At 35.6% G+C, this 23,857-nt stretch overlaps 1 protein-coding gene across 10 annotated transcripts in view; it reads right to left on the bottom strand.

Moving 5' to 3' along the window:
* LOC121429483 (guanine nucleotide exchange factor DBS-like) overlaps positions 1-19,184 on the bottom strand; it is a 114,868-nt gene extending 95,684 nt beyond the window's left edge. For 5 of the 10 annotated variants that reach the window (XR_005971939.1, XM_041626508.1, XM_041626516.1 and 2 more), the window contains exons 1-2: positions 19,057-19,184; positions 1,894-1,974 (exon numbers count right to left, since the gene is read on the bottom strand). Coding sequence is in view for 9 of the 10 variants with exons in the window: in XM_041626508.1 (XP_041482442.1) it covers positions 1,894-1,974; positions 19,057-19,162 (187 nt within the window). In the remaining variant the exon portion in view is untranslated. The remainder of the gene's footprint in view (positions 1-1,893; positions 1,975-19,056) is intronic. The other 5 variants (XM_041626517.1, XM_041626511.1, XM_041626510.1 and 2 more) reach the window with 2 other exon arrangements.
* Between the last annotated feature and the right edge of the window lie 4,673 nt (positions 19,185-23,857).

Genomic DNA, 23,857 nt, shown 5'->3' with positions numbered 1-23,857 from the left:
TTCATGCAATTTTGATTCAGCAAGTTTGTAGTTTAACTTAAATAATGTGTATTGCAATATCTAGACAGACAAACTGCCAAGGCCTATTAGTTTAGTTCGATGATATAAAATATTTGATCCTTTCATAGATATCACATGGCATGGCCTAGGATTTCATACAAAGATAATCCCTACTGGCTATGGGAATATAAAGATAAAGATTGCGCTACTCTGCACTCTAAAAACATATTTGAAATACACTTCAGTTATAAAATTTATCTAAAATCAATAAATTTCTAGGAAATGTGAAATACACTTCAGCTATAAAATTAATCTAAAATCAATAAATTTCTAGGAAAAGTCACAACTGTTTTCTGATTGGGGAATGGAAACAATTTGAAATTTCTGTGGGTATGGGTAAATATTCACAAAAGCTTTTGCCATCAGTATTCAACTTTGTCAGAACCTATTGGATTTGTGATTTAAAACTACTATAACTAGGGGAACACAGTGTAAAATAAAACAGGATTTGTCAGGCATTTCTGAAGGCAGACACAGGAGCCTAAACGACCCTGAAAAGATCTTTTTGTAATATCTTTACAGCATCTCACAGGCCCGAACAACGTAAAAAATATTTCAAATCCACAATCATTTTACGAACAACGTAAAAATTATTTCAAATCCACAATCATGACTATGGCGTACTTCACAATTGCTTTCGCAGAACTCCAACATGATCATTAATTCCCATCACTTTTTTTTATTTCTTCATCATGCAAAAGAAATATTCAAAAGCAGAATATAGTGTTATGCTTGCAGATAATAATACACAAAATAAAATAAGCAAAATGTTTAAAGCACAGAGTGTCTTATATAACACCATGGGTATTCATTTAAGTAAAACATGACTTGAAATAAAGCATTCAGAGAAACAAAAATTAAATTTTGATTGCATCACTTAACAACTTTTGAAATTACTTCCCTTATCAATTCAAATGTTATAGTTTTGATAAAAACTAGTTGCTTGATGACCTATATTTAGGACACAAATCAATCATAATGACATTAATCACTTCATCAATAATACTGAAGTACCCAAGTCAAGTCCACACTTCAAATTTCATTTGCTTTGAGCGATGGAGGGAAACTAAAGCTAAATATAGCTCATTAATTCTTTACATGCCTAGCAAAATACAATTTACATGAACTTGAACTTCATAGAGTTTCATATTACACAGAGCTACAGCCTAGAAAAACAAGAAAAGATTTTATTTCATCATAACAACATTCATTCTTAAGCACTGCATTCTGATTGATAATATATACTTTCTCAAAATCAAATCTTGATTATTAACCTACAAGATTTCATATTCAGTATATTAAGCTTTATATTAATTATTTAAAGAATACTTTGGTTTTCAAAATGTTATCAGGGGCAGATCTAGCATTGGGGGGATGCGGAGAGGGGTGGTATAAAAAGTTTACTGATTTTATAGGGGCGATATTCTTGGCAAGAAAAAACAAGGACTAATACTAATAGATGCACAAAATTTGCATCCTCACTTACAATATTGGCAATTAATGAGTTGAAAAGGGAGGGGGGCAATAACAGACTTTTACATAAAAAAAGTAAAATGCCCCCTGCCCTCACCCTGATAAGCATCAACACCCCTACATGACAATCATGATATCAGCTTATATGTTGAGGTGGTCAATGATGTCAGTGATCGGGTACTGCCCCCCCCCCCCCCCCCGATAAGCATCAACCCACACCTATATATAAACAATCATACTAACCTGTGATAAATGCCACTTTATGGTTGAGCTGGTCGATGATGTCAGTGATCTGGTACTGTTGCCCCCCCCCCTCCTGATAACATCAACCCACCCCTATATATAAACAATCATACTAACCTGTGATAAATGCCACTTTATGGTTGAGCTGGTCGATGATGTCAGTGATGAGGATCTCATCTGACATATCCATGTCGAAATCTGAAAAGAAGAAAAAAGGCAAAATTATTAATGTATCACTTACAGAGAGTGCATATCAATGTTGCATCCATGCAGGTGAAGTTATCATTATCTTTGTAATTATCAAGGATCATAATTATAGGCCTACTATTATAGCAAACTTCTACAGCTTGAAATAATAACACAAATTTTAATTAACAGTTTCTGGATTTACACTAAGGGGGTGTTGCAAGAAAATATTTGCAATCAATTGCAAATATTCTGTTGCAATTTTACAACTGATAGATCAACGTTAGCTGAAGCAAATCAGATTAAACTTCTTGTTTCATGGAGCAGATTAGCAATCAATCACTAATTTGCAATTAACTACAAGACATAAGATTGATTTAGGGACCAAAATAGACTTGCAATTGATCGCAAGTTTCTTGCAACACCCCACAAGTCTTCTCTGATGCACTGCTTTTAGTTTCTTATAAAGTAAATTCACAAGCTCTTCTCACCTTCTACACACAAACAATCCCACATGTTGTAAAAGAAAATCATCTTGATTAATCACAGTGAAAAATCCTTAGACAAATTTCATCGCTTCATAAAGCAACTTCTCTTAATCCACTTTTTTCCACAGCTCATAGCAGCATTACAAGTTCATGGTGTTAATTTATGATATATACAGCAGGCTAGCTTGAGCAAAGAAGCTTCTGACTTTTCCTGTGATTAATTTGACCGAAGTAAGATTACTTCAGAAGCGAAGATGCAGCGATAAACTTTAATACAGCTGTAAGTCATATGGGCAGAACTTGAAAGTTTGGAAAGAATCAAATGACAAGTTTCTGGCAACTGCTAGATCAAATCACAGCACTTTGACAGCCAAATTTGTATTTCTCGCATCCTATTCGGTAAGTCAAAACAACTGTTCTCTAATTACAATGTGCATAAGTCACCATACAACTCATTTTATGTGATTTAATTTAATTAAAAGTGCAAACAAACGAACAAACATGAATTCTATTCAACTATCTGCAACTGCACAGCCTGAATCTGTAAAGTGTGCCAATTAAGAATAAAGGGTATTTTATTGAAACTTCCATGAGACTACCATCGAGTTATTTCTATGAAAATTCATTTGGATTGTAAAAAGCTATATAATACTACCGATAAGTTTTATAAATTACAAAACATTTAAAAACACAACCAGCTCACAACAACATCAGAGTAAACAATGTGTTTGAAATAATAGTGTGCCTTAAAAAAATTGTCAAAGAGTTTATAGAGGGAGGGTAAAAGATGCCCTTTTCTTTATTTTTCTCTCCCCCCCTGGTGTAGTAAGTTTACACTTTATATGGTGATGTGTCTCCTCCATCCTTGCATGGTAGGTACATGTCATGATATCCACATAAAATTGTCACCCGGTACATGTATGACTGTCTAATGTAGACTTTTATAAATTGGAGACAAAAATATACAAAAAAGATATATATATAGTCGAATAATCATCACTGATTTTAAGTGTTTTTTTCTTGATTTTCTCAATGTGACAGTCTGATTACCAATGCATACATTTTCCTTTATCATATGAGAAAGAAAAATCCAAAAGTAATTGTCATGTTGACACATTTTCAGAAAACAAACACCCTGTAAAACCATAAAGTCAATATCAATTTTTTTGGTAACCATATTTTCTTTTGTAGTCAGGAGTGCAATATCGCAGCCTCCAAATCAGTCACCATGACTATATCATAAGAACAGGCAATGTGTCATACAATATAAATGCATGTATGCATATCGCCTAGGCGATGCGTATATAGTATGCATTGTATATTTTACGTACATTCATACATGTACACAAATTTCTGTAAATTTGTACTAGATGTACGTCAGGGTGTTTCAAGGGGCATCATTTTGTGACATCATTGAATAAGATAAAAATAAACCATGAAAGGTTTACATTTTTTTGCTTAAATGACAAGCAAAATTTGCATGCAAACAAAAATAACGATTTACATATCACATAAGATCACTCTTATTAATAGACAAAAATATTTTGAGACTATACATGTCATTTTTCACGGGTGTTTATATTTATGACCACATAACAATAAAAAGAAAATATATAACATTGCCAATTTGAGGGGCAATATGATCAAAGCAGCTCTAGAAATAAATCCATCCCCTTCAGTCTTTCATCGTCGAGAGAAATTGTATATTGCCAGCAAATTGTCCATTCCGAGTCCAATCAAAGTCTATTTTATTCTGCTCCATTACACTTTATATATAGTTTTATGCTTATTGGAGTCTGTTCACATGGTGGTATAACAATCGTTATCAGATCATTGCATTACTTATTCAATTAATAGTTTTGAGCTATGATTTCACGATTTCACAAAGATAAGTTTACATTAATGAACCAGATCTAGATATATGATAATTCGGTGGCAATTAAACGTGATTTAAGAGACTTTCATAAAAGAATTGTTTGCTGCAACTACTTTCTGTTACCTTTAAAGTGTGAACAGTCTGTCAAATGACCATAAAATCCCATCTACTATTGTCTCAATAAAGCTATTTTATTAGGAGGGACTTCTTTTAATTAAAAAGCTAGGACTGTAGAGTGTGGTAATGTGAACAGCTTGCCACACGCAGCACTTGTATAATGTGGGATTCTATTTTTCAATCATAACACAAGCTGTTTTTTTCAGCATCGTCTGAAGAAAAACGACGGCAGATGTGAGGTTCTCACACTGCAAGTCATGTGTGAGGGAATTCTGCTGATGAATAAATGGGGCATGCAAAAAAAAATGACGATCAAAGGGAAAGGAATACAGCTCTGAATCTAAAGTGTTTTTTCGGGAGGGGAGGGGGTAATGTATTTTTTGGATTGATAAAGGTAATTTCTTAGTAAATTTGTTGCCTCGCTGGCATAAGGGCATTAATTTATATGTACATTAATTCTCATTCCAGAGGGCATAAGGGCGTTACCTCTCACACACACTCAACATTTTGCAAACATACAATTGAGCTAACGCCCTTTATATGCCAGCCATGCAGGAATTGAAAACTGCCATGCATGTGCAACCTACTGTCCCTGTGCCAGTAAGATGATGAATTAACTCAAAGACAGTGTCATTAATGTAGGCCTAAACCTAACATACATCTTAGATATCCTATGTATTACCACAATTTGTTCTTTCAGATGTCATGCATGTACATAATTGTAGTAAAGATTAAAAGACTATGTTATGAATGATAAGTGAGTGTTCATGTTTTAAAAGCAAAGTATTGGTTTTCATAAATAAAATAATCATAATATAATAATAATATAGTGGGATAACATGGCTGTTTCTAAGCACTGCAAATTATTACCCCGATTTATAGCTACAGTGATCAGACCCCCATCTTACATGTACAAAGAGCTATGATTGATCAGATCAACCTCAACTACATGGAAATCCATCCATGTCACAATTTTTTCTAGAGGAAATTTGCACAATGTCCTTTGTAAACAAGATGCACAAAAATTTTGTAGGAAACCATTGATGAATGAATATATATCCTATCTAGAAAATATTTTGAACAAAAATGTATTTTAGATGTTGATTCAATCAATTGCAATTCTTTGTAAGACAGGGCCCTTATGTGGTCCTCAAGCAATCAATAAATTTCTTCCTACTTGACATAAACTCAAATTAATTGCATGGAGAATGGCAAATTGATATAAAATACACGTTGTCAGCCTAAAAAATACATGTCATCGGTCTAAACAGAACGGAAGGTTTAAATTATGTGTACAGTATGTACTTCTTCTGGAATTGCCCTTGATTACAGGTGTATGAATTGATTACAGGTAGAACAGCGTTGACTCTATACAGAATCACACAGCTAGCAGCCTTCTGGCTCCAAAGAGAGAATATGATTCATTGCATTCAAAGTGTATTGATGACTCAGTGGTGAACTCGCCTGTACACTGACAACATTGCAATTGAGGAGTAGTCGACACCCATTTTCCCTCTCTGAACATAAGGATTAAAGGGGAAGTCCCCTGAAATCACTGTTGATTTCAAAGAAGCTGAAAATGAAAAGTGTCAGAGGGTTGAAATTCAGTGATATGATATTTTATCTAGGTCTTTATAAGATAATGGCATGTTCACATAAAAGCATCTGATTTATTCTTTAAGAAAGTAAAAAGGGGCCTAAGCTTTCGATCCTAGCAGAATCTTCGTCGGAGGCAAAATCAAGTATAAAGTTATCCATCAAGTTACGTATTTCCTTTAAACTAATCTGTAAATTGATTAGATCGATTTTCAGATCCTTAAAATAAGTTTTATTTTAACATCATTTCAAAAAAATTTCCTTTAAGAATTGAAATCAACTTTCACTGATGAATCCCCCCCCCACATCTACACAATTTACATAGGGATGGTCATTTATGTTCAGAAGTGTATTACTTTGACAGGCTAAGATCCTGTCAAAGTAATACACAATAAGATCCCAGCCATGGCGTAATTTCCTTCCGCAAGAAATTTATCCACATTGTGCTGCCTTCGACCCAGGTGAGGTGAATGGGTACCCGGGAAGGATTAATTCCTTGAATGCATGAGCGCTGAAAGGCAGCTCGAGCTAAAGCCGGGGTAATAATAATAAAAACAACGTGCCTCGGAATAGAATATTTCTAGATAGATGGTGCTATATAAATGCCTATTATTATTAAGAATTATTACTATTGGAAGTCTGTATTACACAAATGGGAAATGGGTATTCATATTATTCATCAGAAATAAACAATAAGCAATCTCTGAGTTTGTATGTATTTCATTGTGTAATGTGCATATCATCTTCAGGAAATGGAGGTTTGCCTATCAAAATAGCAAACCCTGAAATTTCCATTCAGGGACAAGATTATTCATCTCTGACCATTTTGCATGAATGATAAAAAGATATCAATTGGCAATTATCCACTCAAGGTTATATATAAAACACACATTTTGCAGTAATACAAGAAATATCAAGAGCAAATTAAAACATTTGCGCTGATTAATTGAAAAAAATAAATTGATCTTATGCAAGAGTGAATTTGAATGTTACAACACGTGGTGACCGAAAACATAACACAATTGGACATGATTATACATGGCAACTTTGTACAATAATTTAATCATTATCACCACCCCTTCTTTCTTCCTCGTAGGTAATTTTTGAAACAAATTACAGTATATTTTTAAATACGAACCAATAAAAATATAAACATAAGGGTCATGGGAATTACTTTAACAGCTGTTTAAAGAGAAACAGAGGACTCTTGAAACACTAACACAGACATTCTATCGTCTCGAGTGACCCACTATTGTCAGAAAAAGCCAACATGCGTGAATATTCTCAATCGGCTGTAGCATTCTAGATTTCCCAGGATGCCCCACCATCAGATGCTCTGCTTCAACCCATTTCATGACGGAGTGGATTGCAAAGCATGATGGGTAAAGTGAACGCAATTTGTGTCTGCGCATGCATTAGTGATGTATTCCGGTCAGGCGGTCCCATAAGTGTGGCTAGTTTGAGAGTGTGTGTTTCGAAGAAAGGGGATGAAATCAAAATGACCTTTCAAGCTGCATGAATTACATCATGTGCTAAAATGTTTCACACATAGATTAAAAATAAATCCTGATTAGCTGACCAGTTAAAATGTACTCCAGTCAAGTCAACTCTAGATTCCATTTTGAATTCAGAAGAATTACTTCGAAATAACAAATTATCTGCATTAAAACATTTAAGATTATAATTAACTTCAAAATCACTATACCACAGATATCAATGTTCAACAATTTTTTTTACATCTAGAGCTGTAATTTTAGATCTCTTCTATGGAGAGGAAACAGGAAAATACCTAAATTTTGGCAGATACATGTGCTTTGTTTCCACAATTATCCTCCCAGAATCATTTTATTCTGTAAAAAAAATGTGGATATAGACTATCAGAAATGATGTAGCACAGAGATTCGGTATTTCACTTTATAAAATATCAACTGTTTTTGCCAAAAGAGCGAGCGAAAGATCTCATGATGCTGTGGTTGACATTGATATCAACATATATAAATGGCACCTACATGTAGACCTATATATACTTCAATCAGATTTATGTATCCCGACCCCCCCCTCACCATGACCATGTTCGCCCCTAATCAGCTGGCAAATCCAATTTGTTCACTACAATTCATCCAGTTAACAGGCGCATTGTATCGCCCCTTGTTAATCCCTTCAAGGAGGAAACATACATTACAGGGGGGAAGCCCTATGGATAGAAAGGGTAGCGAGTCACTCATTAACCTTGTTTAGTATCGTAAGTTGTTGTTCATACTCAGAAAAACCTTCTTCCAAACAGAAGAACAGAGTAGCATTTCATAAAGATTTGATTCCTAATTTCTCAAATGAAAATAAGGGAAATGTGATTTGGTCAAAAGAATGCGTTTACAAGCAATCTGCATCCTTTCTTACATATTATTTGTATAATACCCGATAAATCAAAATACAATATTCTTGTTCAGGAAACCATGGTTACAACTGCACTAAATAATCTAATGTTATGAATTTGATTGACATTAATTGTTCTATTGAGAATTGAGTAAAATACCATTGGCTGAAAAAAAAAACTGTAAAGAAAAAATACCTATTACAATTTTATATTTCCATATACCTTTCTTTCACGGCAGATTTAAGTATTCTAAATGGGGTTAGCTATAGGGAGTCTCTCGTTAATTACATTAATTAAGAAGATAAGACTGCTCAAGGTGAAGAAGAAAGTGTAACACGGTGGTTATAGAGGAAGTTCACCACAATGTTCAAATCTTTCACTACATCAGCTTGGTAAAAGGTCACAAAGGTCAATTCATTATTGTTTTCTTTTATGGCTGCTAAGGACAATTAACCTGTTTGTGTTTGGGGCAACTGTGAGTCCTGTGTGTTTGAGGAAATTGCCTATTTGGTTTTAATTTCGTCACAATATACACTTAAATTTGGTTAAAAATAAATAATAAAAATATCCTGAGATGGATGATTTAAAAAATATCTTCAAAAAGTGTAATTAGTGTTTTTCAATATCATTCTAGTTGTACACATGTAGATCAAGACTATGTTGATTTAATTAATACGAAAAATAACAAAAACAACAAAAATCTTTTGATAACAAAGCCTATAAAACAGGAAGGGAAATATTATCTAATGCTCAAACCTATATCGTACATGTATGGGTGTTAAAGAAGAGAATTTGAATATACACCTGGGGCCCATTTCCTAAAGAGTTGCAACCGTTGTAACTTTGCCATTATGGCAACTACCATGGTAACCCAGAGCTACCAAGTCTCACGCATTATGCGTGAGACTCAAGCATTTTGGACTCTTGTTCATCCCCTCAAATCTCTGTCTCACGCAACTATCACAGCCTATCCCCATATACATTGTACACAATGTCTGTGATCTCACTCAGATTCACAGAAAATATCACGCATAGCTGGTCTTTGAACTTGGCATCTCTGGTAACCTTGATTTTGATTGGCTGCTGAGCCCTGTTACCATGGTAGCTACCACAATGGCAAAGTTAAAATAGTTGCAAGTCCTTTATGAAACGGGCCCCTGATGTTTCAACATCTACCTTAGATTGAAAGCACCTACAAGAATGATGACAATATTTTCAATTATTAAAACTGATGAGTGAAAAAGCTCATTCCAAACAGGATAGTGAATTTGAGTGAATCAAGCAATCTATTTCATTTTAGATTATTTCTTGGGTGACCACTCAAAGAAAATTGTGAATTTGAATGAATATTCAGAGTGAATAAAGAGTGATATTTTCATAATTTGTAAACATGTACATGTATGAATATTTCACTTTTACTCATATTTAGAGAGTATTGCACTTTGCAATGAATATCTTTGAAAACTGTTTATTCTACAGTATAAATTTGTAGATTAATCATGGAGGTAGAAAGGAGTCCAATCTCTGTGTTTCTTCTCCTCGGCCATCTCATTATCTTCCAACGGACACAGCTTATTTTTATCTAAGGGTGTGTTTATGCCCCACTTTTTTTTACCATGATTCAAATCACGATCTGCAGAATTACGTTTGCATTTAGTCAAAATTGAAAATAAACGTCTTTCAAATCACAAACATGAAACACGGAAAAGGGGACGTTTGGACAGACGTTTCTGTAGAATCACGAACGAAAAAGGTTGTATAAACGCAATCGTGATTTGAATCATGATTCTATGACGTCACTGTGTCGGGCTACTTTCGGTTTGACTCTTGCGAAGCTTAAGGCGCGTGCTATAAAAGTTGACTGATACTTGTGCTGTCAAACTGCACACTGCGATGCGCACTGGATCGGCCCGAATCTGAGGAAAAACAGCATTGGAATGAAGGTCATCTAAACGCCGATTCTGTGATATTGTGATTCATGTTTGTGTTTTGAATCATGATTAAAATCACGATTCAAATCATTCTCGCTTGAGGTCGCATAAACGCAACCATAACCTCCATCATTAAATGCAGCCACAAGAACACCCCTTTCCCTTCTTGCACACCCCAGTCCTGTTAAGATCATTTGTGGCTATAGTCACTGCACTTCACTTCTCTATACCAAGGTCAATGTACCCATACATCAATCACATACTTTCAATTAATGGAGATACAGAGTTCAACTGCCCAAAAGGATTGCGTAAATATTTAGGAAGCGACAACCAGCCATGATGACACCTCTATCTTAATTTTCCTACCAAAGATACACTGCATAACAGAATCCAACCTTGTATGTATTTCCATAAATGTATTGTGTTATTTTTTTGTTAACGCTGGAGAGTGTTGCTCCATTCTTAAAGGTGAAATTCACCACAATCCCAAGTTGATGTGAATTAATCAAAGAACAATCAAACATGTTTAATACCGCTAATTCCATCAAAATTGTATGTAAAATAAGAAATTAATGACATTTAAAAACTTCAGTTATTTTTCACAAAATAATACATGCACAACAAGGGCGATACGGTAGGCAAATGATAGTCAATGATGTCATACACTCACTGTCTCTTCATATTTTATGAATAACATATGAAGATTTGACAATAATGATACTCTCTTATTCTATAAAATCTACAATATTTCTATTTTTGCAAACGTGACAGTCACAAAATAAAATTACTCTTTGTAAATCACAATAACTCAAAACAATGACAATTCTACATGTTCATGAAGGAATAAAACTATGGTTCACATTAAAATGTAGAAAAAATAAGATATTTCATATTTCAGAAAATAAATATGTAAGAAATATCATCAATTCCCTCATTTTCATACTTATCATCACTGCACACATATATTTTCTAAGTAACCGATCAGAATAATCGTTACATCGTTTTGCAAGTCGCAACCTTTATCGCGGGGCACTGATGTGTAGCAAAGCACATAGAATTAACGGCTGAGTCAGTGATCAATTTTAATGAGTCCATCATGTCTCATTTAGACATAGGGTGATGTCATGGTTTATGAAACAAAGAATTTTGGATGTGAATATTACAGACAACCTTGAATTCAATTTAGTCCATGTAACCAATTAACTGTCTGATATGCATCAATGAACTGGCTTCACTATAAAAGTAAAAACCATAATGATGTATTAACCAAATTTTATAAGATTTCATGGTAGGTCAGTTTTCTTTAGAAACTTGAATTTATAAAGCAACTCAAGTCATGTCACTTAATATGTAAAATGAAAACTATTGGAGGTGATGAGCTCTATAATAACTTGACAAATTCATGTGTGACATACTGAATTTAAAATTGACATAGATACAAACTGGCACAATGCAACATTTTTTTAAAGCTGGTTCTATTTATAAGTATACTGATCTCTATAACTATTGATATTGACCTTGATTTTACCCCAAATGATTAGTCCAATTTGCAGTACAAGGCATAAATGATTCAAGTTTGAAGTTATCTGGACATTTCAATTAATAAGTGATAAAGAGGAGAGATGGACAGCTGGATGACCCAAAAACATCATGCCTCCAACAACCACTGACCAATTTCTGAGGACGTAGGCATAATACAGAAATAAATAGCTGCTACCGCCACCTTCTCGAGGAAGAGTGCATTTGAGTTGAGCAATGTATAGAGCACACAAGTTTTACAAATATATCCAACGATTTAAAGCTGAGGCTTTTACTTGCATTTCCTCCAAAAATGAGGGCAAAATTTTTATTTTGTTTGTCTATAGCAGGGATTAACAGCTGTGAGTATTGATTGCCAATTGCAGTTATGGAATAGGTAAAACGAATCTGTGTGTGCAAAGAACCAACAGCGGGAAAAGGGGACTAAGTGTTTGGCAAATAACTGGATTGGACAAAATAATACTGCCTTTTTTGGAGCCAGAAGGGCATTAATCAATTCAAAAAATGTCATAACCCTCTCTTCCCAAATTTGACCGTAAACGAGTAGGCAAAATTGTGAAAATATCTGTTGACAGAGCTGTTTAAACTGACAGCATCTCTTTAATGGCCATTCCTCCCTTATAAATAATGTATAGAGATCCAGTTTAGAAAGGTCATCTACCTAAAGCTTCTATTTTTTTCAATCCTGAGTGAAGCATGAATTATAAATTGACTATTCTGATTGGAGTTTAAACTTACATGTATAAAGGCCACCTCACCCAACCCCATTTTTCTCCACAAACTTTCTCTGAGCATCATCTATTTCACTGTGCATTCTCCTGCTTAGTACCACTATATCTCCACTTGATATATTCATATCTACTTCTACTATACAAATATCAGAAATAAGACAAAGTACAATTATAAAATTATTTAAATTGGCCAAATAACTTACTCATATGGTGATCTGACCAGTCTAACTCCAAGAAAAAGGTGGCCAGCGAATTCATGGTTTCCCAAACTCTTCCCAGAGACATATTCATTTAATCCATAGAATACCGTCTTTGACAACTTCAGGATTCAATTCCAGTAGACCAGTATTGCTGACTATTCAGCAATTTAATATCCTATTAACATCCATTCATGACAAGCTATTTGGTCTGACCGGATACTTCCTTCATTGCCTCTGCAGAGTTTGTAACACTCAAGTCAAGTTGGGGATCCAATGACAGGATCCACAAGAAGTTGGTGTCAACATCCAAAGGTTTTCAAGGTTCTGGAGGATATTCAAGTTGAAGATACAACCTTCAAAGTCAATTTGGTGTCAGCATCTACCTTGAAAATTCTTAAGAATTAAGAGACCCTCAGAACTGTCAGGTGAAAATCATCTCAAGATGGAAATGCCAAAAAACGTTGGGACACCTGGTTGCTGATCTACATACTGCAGCTCTTCAGAAACTTACGAAACTTATGATATATTCCTAAGTTTCTTATTGTTGTTTAATCAGAAGGTGTGCAAGCGATGCAATAATAATCTTTTGATTTTCGATGTAGATGCACTTTTGGCAATATGTGACAAAGTTAAGAGGTGCATCTTGCAGGGTTGTTCCTCCAGGATACAGGTTTCACAGCATGGCACAGGTGGAACCTAATAGGCATGACACATAAGGTGTTGGCCAGGAATTTAAGAGACTCTTCTGCTCCTGTTTCACTTGTCAAGATTGAAACTTTACTTCCTTTACTGCAATCCACTTAAAATAGCCCTCATATTACTGCTTTACTGAGAGCTCTGCCCTGTCCTCTAGAAAGTGAATATCTAATGAATGTCCAGAAGAGCATGAAACATGATCTTGTTTTTGGACATGTCTTGATTCAAAAGACATCATATACAGTATCATGTGCCACAAATCGTTCGGCATAGAACTGATATGGAATGGTAGCATGTGTCTAAAGATCTTTAGAAAGATAAAAATTGTTGTTTTTAATAGTAACTATCATCCACATTCGCATTCAGTTGCATCTTGGGCTGATAATAATCAAACTGAGCTTGAAATCTGATTAAAGGGTGTCCACATCAACTTCCGAGCAATCTGATCCTGAGCACAGTTCCTCAACAACTCTGAAACGCCTCACAAAAGGCCACTGATCTAATAAATCTTTTTTTAAGATGAAAATAGTCATTTCCTTAGAGATATTCACTCATAACAGACTCGCTAATTCTCTGAAACTGATGCAAGCGAACTCTGATCCTGTTTTGCCGACTGAACTACACCCGAATGTCTCGTCGAAGCGCTTATCGGCAGTATGAGACAGATGCCAAGGTGACAAATTTCTATCTTTCTTCTCCAACTTCAAGATGATCTCTGTCTCGGCAGCTGACATAAGGAGGGGGGACAACTGTTATTGTTTCAAGACGCGTCTCATTCTCTCTGTCTTATCTATGCCTGGAGAAATGATTTTTTTTTTACTTTGAAAAAAAAATGAAATATTTCTCTTGGTGAAAGAGAGACAGAGAAACAATACACAATATGTGCAGGATGGTTCAATGTATGTTATTGTCTCGATGTAAATCCATATTCAATCCTTATTCAAGTGCGGTCAGATTAACAAATCTCTTCAAATACCTGATTATGTCCTCATGGAGATCAAATGGTGATTAATATATCAATGGCATTAGCGAATCCTCCTCTATCCTTTGCATAAATCTCATGATATAAAATTGAAAATCAAGTCCTTGATTCCACAACTTGGATACAGTCTTAACTTCATACTGTAGCCAACTTGAGGCCAAGGGAGATTCAGGTCAAATCTAACTCCTAAAAAGTGTCGTTTTCTCTGAAGCTGGTTGTTGAGTTGCAATTTTGACCTGAAGAGTAGTTTTATTACGTGGTTCCTCTTTCAGAAACTCTCGACAGTTCACTTTAAGTTTCCCTCTCACTTTCGGCTAACTGGATACACACATGACTTGACTATCCTTAAATATAACTTGGAAATTTGGAGGGTTATACTAATCATCTAGAGTCACTAGTTAATGTTCAATGTCTTGCAACGATTCTGGCTCTATCCTAGTTGTAGTAATAGGTGCTTTCCTCAGGATTAATATGCAAACCATGCTACTCTTTAAACTCAATTCAAATTTGTCAGTTGCAGAGTATACAGTTATTTTTACAGCCCAAGAAAATACTGCTAACCCGTCTCCTGCAGTGCAGCATCTGCCAAAGACATCGGTCTACTGCAGATCTGGAAATACCGATGATGGAATGGAAATGGTACTGCAGGTACATTCCACCAGATGTCCCGACTTCTGATGCATATGTACGTAATTCTTGATGGTTACAATCTCATATCAATCAAGTTACCGATACGGTATGTTCCTCATGCATAAAACTCATCATCCCGTTACGAGCTGGTAATTTTCAACACGCTCCCGACAGGTGACCCAGGACGACGGGAGGCGAGTTCATCTGATGATTTCTAATTATTATTTCCCCCCTATGGTTGATGATGGTATCTCCAATTACCATAGCAAAGGCTTCCAAATCAAGCAGATCTGAATGATGGCAGAGTTCTCTGCAGTGGTCGGACAGATGATGGGGCTCTCCAGCTTCAATCCTCATCCAAGCTTTCCAACCCCAAGTCAGAATCCTGAATGAGGATCATTCCCTGACGAAATCCAAAGGGGGCTACTATCATTGACAGGAGGGGGAAGGCACTAATTAAACCCTTTCCCCTTTTCATCAAGAGCGAATCAACACAATCCCAAACCCAGTAATGAGAGAGGTGTGTTAAGTGCTGCTGATTTGTTTGCTCAAGTACAACAAGCGAGTGTTTTCCAACTGTCGTGGTAGAGTGTTCAGCCCTGCCCAACACTCACGGGTGAAAAATCGATTGATCACCCGACACATTTTAGTTCAATTCTATATTTGTCTCAAGATGTAATCCTTGTGGATTTTGCAAAGGGTTGGATTCGAACACATGCAGAGTTATCCTTCATACAAACCAAAGAATAGCAATACCATGCACTTGGCAGCAAAATTGTGTCATCCTTTTTTTTTAAAACACCTTTAACTTATTTCAAATTTCTAAAAAATGAATGCATTCTATACAAGTTGATGAAATAAACACTACTAGAAGCATTATCTCTCCTTCTCAACTTGTATCTCTCCTTCTCAACTTGTATCTCTCATTATCTCTCCTCTCACCCTCCCCCTACACACACACTGTCTCTTTCCTTCTCACCCACTTCTCCTTCTCTCTTTCCCTATACATAGGCCTAATACCTGTCTCGAGTTATTCATTCATTTATTTATCCACCATCCATCATAATATGCATTTATCGTGTATTTCTACCGTTAGTTCATCAGTGTGAGTTATATTCATATCATGGTGAAGCTATATCAGAATAGGTACACTGTCAATTTCATGTATAGAATACATAATTTATACATGTACTTTTTCAAAAACTAATTTCTTGTTGACAAATAAATTGGATGATTCCAGGAAGTGAGAAATTCCATGAAGTTTTCTGAGAGTTTTCATTTCTGGCCGGGAATGATATTATTTTCTGAATATTATGTCAAAATTTATCACAAAATTGGAACTTTGTAATTAAATGTCATAAATTTTGCTCGCTTGCAACTCTTAATAAAATTTGCTTGATACTTAATATTTTACCCCCTCAAAATGTTTGGATCATTACGGTATTTGGCCCTTTTTGTGTATAGAAGAGAATTATAACATCTTACAGAAGACTGGAGAACATTTGTGAAATTATGAGATATTTTGTAAAATTCCAGCAACTTTCAGAGTAAATTGCAGGTTTCGTTTTTGAAAAGTGGAAACACTGTTCCATTATGAGACTGGTTACCTTGCGATAAGTGAACTGGGAACCGTTGCAGAAAGAGTTGCAATCAATTGCAACTCTAAAAATCCAGCGTATCTTGACTTTCTACCAATCAACAGTGCGCATTCGGGACTTGCGATTGATTTTTTTTTACTTGTGTTCAAACGCAACTCTTTTTGCAACGGACCCCACAACTGACCAAACTAAATTTACTACCAAATAATGTCAAAATACATTGATACTAGGTCACTTGTCATACATATATATATACTTCAGTGGTAAAATGACTCCACAGAAATAGTAAGTTTACATCTACTGAAGCTAATACTCAGGTCATGTGGTCCAGTGGTTAGAGCATTGGACTCTTAATCGCAAGGTTGTGAGTTCGAATCCCAACTCTGCCATTGTCTCCACTTTGATAAAAAGGCGTAAGAGTGATATCTGTCGTCTATAACGTCAGCCACTATGACTGATTATTAAAGGTAAATGCTAGTTTTGGTAACGATATCAAAATGAGTTCGTACAGAATCCAATGAAATGACCACTAAAGTGTCTGTTTGTATAAATAAAACGCATGTGCCAAAGGATTCTGGAAGAAATTGTGTAATTGCTGAGAAATCAGCAAATAAGCACGGGATTCGGGTAGGGCGTCGGGCCCGACGCCCTGAGCAATAATTATACATTGTCCCACGCCGCTTATCTGTGTTGGGGATTTTCGGTGTGAACATTTTTCAGCGTAGATTTCAAGATTTCACAAAGTCCAGTTAATGTAACTGTACCAGATCTAGATCCTCGATGATATACTTGCAATTAAGCCTTGTTTTACAGACTTTCTCATGAAATCAGTGTTAACTGCAACTACTGGAATTTCTCTTTAACCTAGACGTATAATGTTTCATAGGTAATTGGTTATACATATATACCAGCTTGGTGTTTACCAGCAAAATGCTGTCCTGCCGAGTTCATACGGGAGTTACCACAGACAGAAACAGAAAATATGACAAATATGCTTGTTTAGTATATTTAAATGAACAGAGGACAGAGAGGTCTGTACAAGAAAGGGGAAATATACAGTTGAGGCCAGAAGTTTACATACACCCAGGAAATTCAAAGAAAAGCTGACATTTGTCAAACGTCATATAATTTACTGTATCTTATAAAATATTTGTGCTATCATGACAAATTTGATATCAAATTAATGAGTATGTCATGCCCCTTCATCACATTGCTTTGTCACCAGGAGCTGAAAAATATTTAGGTGAAAATTTTTCCCCAAATATCTTCATATTTTAGACAAATTGAAAATAAAAACTTCACAAAAACATTTCATATTTGTGCTAGTTACTTCTCAAAACAAGCATTTCAGATTACACATATTTGTTCAGTGGTGACATATCATGATAGAAAATGTAATATAAATCATAGATTTGACATTTATATATTTTTATGAAACGATGTTTGAAAATATAAAAACTAACAATAGAATACAATGACATTAATATTACTTTTTTTCTTCAAAGAAACTTATACCTGAAATATACTTTGATCTCAACGGTATTCCATTCATGTGGAAGAGCTCAATATGCTCTTTCATTTGATACCAAATTCTTCATGGTAGTATTTATATTTCTGAAGATATAGTAAATTTAATGATGTTTGGCAAGTGAACAAATTTCACTGAATTCCAAGGGTGTATGTAAACTTTCGGCCTTAACTGTATATTCAGTTTTAATACCAGCATATGAAAAAGGATGGGGAAGGTAATGGAATGAGGGGGACAGGAAGGAGAAATGGCAGAATTGGAAAGGGAGAAGAGACGAGATGGGGAAATGAATGAGAATTTATAACATATTCATGATAAAGCTGCATTCTAAGAACAATATTGAGAGGACTGGGCAACTGAACCTTAGGGTTAGTGATCAATAAATGGGGCTGAATTTTAATACAAGGTATCATAAAAAATAGTCAGTTTAAGACATTTTATGGCAACATCCAACGACTAATCAAAACCTACATGTACATCTTATTGCAATGTTATATCCATTAGTACAATCAAATACATGTATGTATCCATGTTCACAACATTGGAACGTCAGCACATGCTGTATATAGTTGGACATACTGTGCATGTACTACAAGCACAAGGCTATCCCCACAATGTCGGCATAATAACATGAGTCGCTAGCTGCACATGCAATGCATACAGCGAGGATAAGCATTTGCCTTTCGGAGAGAGAGAGGCAATCTCATCCCCCATCTCATAACACATTCCGCCATGCATGCACCGTTTGTCTTGTGATGAATGACCGGCCCCTCGTTCATCACACTCTCAAACAATTACAAATACCTACCCAGTTTGGACGGATCGATCTTCAACTCGGCGGGCCAAAACAGGATCTGGGAGAAGTCTGCCGCGTCCACCCCCGTTGACATCACCCACGTAACCAGGGCAGCCATTTTGAAAATGTTAATTACTCCAAAGCTAGTAGATGGACAGGTGATCACACTCACAGTCTCCTCTCAATGTGAGTCTCATTAATGATACACTGATCTCCTCTGGAAGGCACACATAGTCCCATATGCATGTATTTACGTCTAGTTCCTGAAAGTACGCTAACAACAACTGAGGTATTTATGATAAGAGATAGCAAACAGACGTTTAAGGAAACAGAGCGGCTTTACATTCTCCATCGTGATTATTATCCAGTGTAAACACATGAACATGACGACAGCCTTACAATGCAGTCTCAAATCGAGTCAATTAAGAGGAAAATATAGCAGACATATTTCCCCTTCGGCATCCCCAAGGCTCAACAGTGGCAGATACAAAGATTATCCCAACAAGGTAATCCTCAGGCAATCACTTGCAATACAAGCATGACAGTTGCATTATTAAAGATCATTCAGACTCAGGCACATACACTGTATAGTCTAGAGCCTCTGGCGTAACACGCTACGTGTACCTGTCCTTTCACCAGAAGAAGACATTGCATGAACTCATATCTTTACGCATGATAACAATCCTCAAAGCTATAGTTCAGTCTGCATAATGACAAGTTCAACTGCAATACCCACAAGGGTTCAACGCCGAGATCAGGACAATTTTTTCTTTATGTCAGGGTTATTGTTCACCCCCAGGAAGGAGACTGCACAGTCATCGCTGATCACTTTTTAAAGGCTTGGTTCAAGAGAGAACTTCACTTTATTCACACAAGTCCAGAACATTCATTCCTATTGGGAGAGTAATATCAATGACTAACAACAGCACAATTCTCGTTGGTCAGAAAACAGGGTTTATTCGGGAACCATCTTAATATTACAATCAACCTTATCAACGTTACATAATCATTTGATGTTTGTAAACATGTGTCCATAGTAGCTGCTTCAAAAATATCTCTTTAATGTAATTTTGCTCTAGGCCCTAAAGAGTAAATACGGGGATAAACCACAGCGATGACTTGGTATATATCACAGTTCAACACCAAATATAAATCCTTTAAAAAAAAATTCCCAACATTGCCAATTGGCAAGCGACTGGGGCAGAAAATCACTTCACGCTTCGGCAGAGTTTCAGCAGCTCACAGACGCGTATGTGTGGATTTGCATTGAACAGCTGTGGTTTAGAAAACATGAATGTTGTCAAATTTCAAAGCATTCCTTCTCCTCATCGTCTCGCTCCTCACCCACTTCCAAAGGACACAGCTTATTTTGAAAGAGTTTACACTGTAAGCTGGAAGAAGGAAAAGGGTGACAGCATCTGCGGCCAAGTTTCTCCTCGGGGAATAATGTATCCTGCTAGCACAGTGCCAAGTTAAGCAGGTGTAAAGCAAGTGCCTTTATTGGGGAGGGGTCAACGAAGATGTGACACAACATTCGCAACAAATGAATACATCCATTTCAGGGTTCACATTCATAATCATATCTAGTTAGGTTAGTGTTAAAAATACATGAACAAGAATCTGCACTCAAAGATTATTAAGTCATTACACCTCAGTGTTCTTAAAGCCTGTGTATAGCTTTGGTAAAGGGTCGATAATGTGATTGATAATCGAATATCATCTAATATGACAGTCTTACTGAAGCGTAGAGACCGTTAGATATTTTTCCAACTGCTCTTCTCTGAGAAAATTTCAAATATTCAAATCTTGGATATATAGCGCCCTCTCTCGGCGATGCTTGTTTTAAATTAAAAAATGGGCATTCAAGCACTTATCTTATAAATTTAGTGATTAGATATCCAAAAGTTACAGACAAAGAACATATCTTGAAAGTTTCAGCCCATTCCATGATTTGGAATAGGATTTAATTGAAAGACAAAAACACACAGATATTTTAATTTGATCGGGTGACCCGATCAAGTTAAATTTCCATGTAAAATCGCAAAATTTATCCTGTAAAACACATTTTCATTTCATATCCTCCACATCATAACTGTTATAGGGCATATCCATTCATATTAGCTAGCAATGAATTGGAATAGTGATAGGCGCATTTTGGTGGATTTACCAAAACTAAGCTTTAAACTAAGTAAAACCAACTATACCTATGTATATATGAAGGGTCAGGATAAGTACATGGAAAAGGGGAGGCATCCATGCAAATTTTTGCCCTCAAGCCAAGAAGGATTGGAGCACTTGCTCCCTGTACCAGCCCCCTTCTAACTCCATGGACACATCAGAAAATAACATTTCCCTTTTTATTGCATTTTAATCAAGGAGATATCAGTGATATCTTCTTGATAATATAGTCCCCTCCGATTTGTGACATCCCCTTGCAAGTTGATGGTAGGCCTCCATCCCATGTTTAATTCATAAAGCCCAATATTGTATTATAATCTTCTGGGCTATAAAAAAAACAAGCTTAAAATGAATTATTTCATAACTAAATATTAAGTTTAAAGAGTATTAATAGATCTGACATGTTACTGTATGTCCCTAGTCACCCCTGGATCAAAATATTTTAAAGTTCAACGGAAAATCTTAAGCTGACTGGGATTCCTAACCCCTTGGGAGACTCGGGGACCAATTAGCCTCACATATTAACCCACATGTGGGGATAACGCTGTATCCATATACCGGTCCAGCATTAGAATCATAAAGGGTGGTGAACTATACATGTGGAAGGAAAAATTGAAAGGCCAGGGAATGAGAGAGGGATGGGAGAATGGAAGAAAAGAAAAAGGAACAAGGGTAGTGAAAGAGAGATGGATGGAGAGAAGAATGGTAGGAGAGGAGTTGGGTGTATGGAACAAAATGCCATAGGGAGCGTTGTGAACATGACAGCTTCTCAGCCAATCAGAATCAAGTAAAGCCTTCAGACCCAACTTGTGGACAGAGATGGTGATGAAACGCTCCCCTGGTCATTGGATTCTGACTTGCCTCTATACACTATATGCACATTCGCCACTCCCAGGGGAGTATTCCAGCAATTAAAATTCAAGGCAATGTGATTGGTAAGCAAACAACAGTGATGGGATAGGATACAATATGGAGATGCACCTCAGCCTACAACTTGTACAAGACCACCAAAAAAAGACATTAGATATTTGAGGGCAAATCCCACACCCCACCCCCACAAAAAATCTACCATTGTTCTTTTTGCATGTTAGAATATGGGAATATGTGGAAGGCTCATAACTATATATGGGAAGGGAAGAAGTATATTGCAAGAAAAAAGAGAGAGCGGAAAGAGGGGGTTAAAGGGGCAATTGGGCAAAAAAATGTGAAGGAATTTGATATGAAGAACAAAAAGAAGAGGAACTGATAGGGAGAAAGAAATAAAGGAAGGGAAATAGATCAGAGATAATGTGCGAGGGATTGTACATACAGTTGAAAAAAGATGCTGTGGAGGAATTACAACGATAACCGAGACAAAAAGAAAAAGGGAGAAACATGAAAAATAAAACATAGACACCACTGTTTCCCCCCTAAAGCCTCTATCAATCTTCAAATTGGCAATGCCAGCAATCCCCTATAATGATTATTCAATGATGATGCTGCCCCTGGGATTTCAAACACAAAGTGACTCTGCACATGACTCACACATTTCCCCCATCTAAAATACATAAATCAACATGAGAAAAAAAGAAGAAAATGCCCAATTGATAAATAACCGGGTCTAGACTCATATACTGAATCATATTGATCTTCAATGTTAATATTAAAGGGAAAGTCTACCCCCCACAAACAAACAAAAATAGTACTAATATCAATAATAAGTTGAAAAAAGACCAAAATCAAACAGGCATAACACTGAAAAATTCATCAATATCTGATGTAAAATAAGAAGTTAGGACATAATTTCAATTTCAATTAATTTCACAAAACATTATAAAGCACATTGAGGGAACAGACAATGTTACTATTTTATTACATGAAATGTGAAATATTTCTAAAAATTTTCCCCATTATAATGTGAAATAAAATTGATTCCTCCCAGAAAATATGGAATTGCAATTGTTGTGACTTTTTGTGATTCAATGAAGTTTGTAATTGTCAAATATTCAAAATTTCAAATATTGTATATGTAATTTACCCTATAAAATAGAAAGAAATAGTGAGTGTGTGATGTCATTAGTTCCCTCATTTGCATTAATTGAATACTGTATAGGATGGGCATCAAACTCTTTTGCGAAAACAGTAAAATATCATAAGCTTCTTATTTTACATATGATTTTGATGAAACTTGCAGTGTTATACTTGTTGGACTTTTCTTTCTCTTTTTATTCAAATAAACTTTTTGTTTGTGGTGGACTTGTGGTGGTCCAGAGACTCCAGAAAGCATTGGATTTCCACCTTGAAAGGAAATGAGAAGGTCTTGCCAAAGTTTACTCATTTAGGATATTTTTGATAGAGAAGGCACATCTGCGATGCAGTTGAGTGATAGATGATCTCCAACATAGGTAAAATAAAATTGGCCTTCGATATTAAGTTAATCAACTACACCTGTAACTTTCAAACTTTCTGATTGTTTGCCCCATTTTCTTTAATCTTTCTTCCGTCTGCTTGTCTTATTTTAGTATATTTATAATTTTAAACCATTTTCAAAGAGAAATTTTCAATACAATTGAATTCAAAAGCTTTAAATATATGACAATCAATAACCCTTACATTTTTATCTGTTATATTACAGAAAAATGAGGAGCAAAATGGG

Source organism: Lytechinus variegatus, chromosome 16 (genome assembly GCF_018143015.1).
Source record: "Lytechinus variegatus isolate NC3 chromosome 16, Lvar_3.0, whole genome shotgun sequence".
NCBI lineage: Eukaryota > Metazoa > Echinodermata > Echinoidea > Temnopleuroida > Toxopneustidae > Lytechinus > Lytechinus variegatus.
Note: the sequence above shows the minus strand (reverse complement) of the source record. Positions and strands in the feature narration are given on the sequence as shown.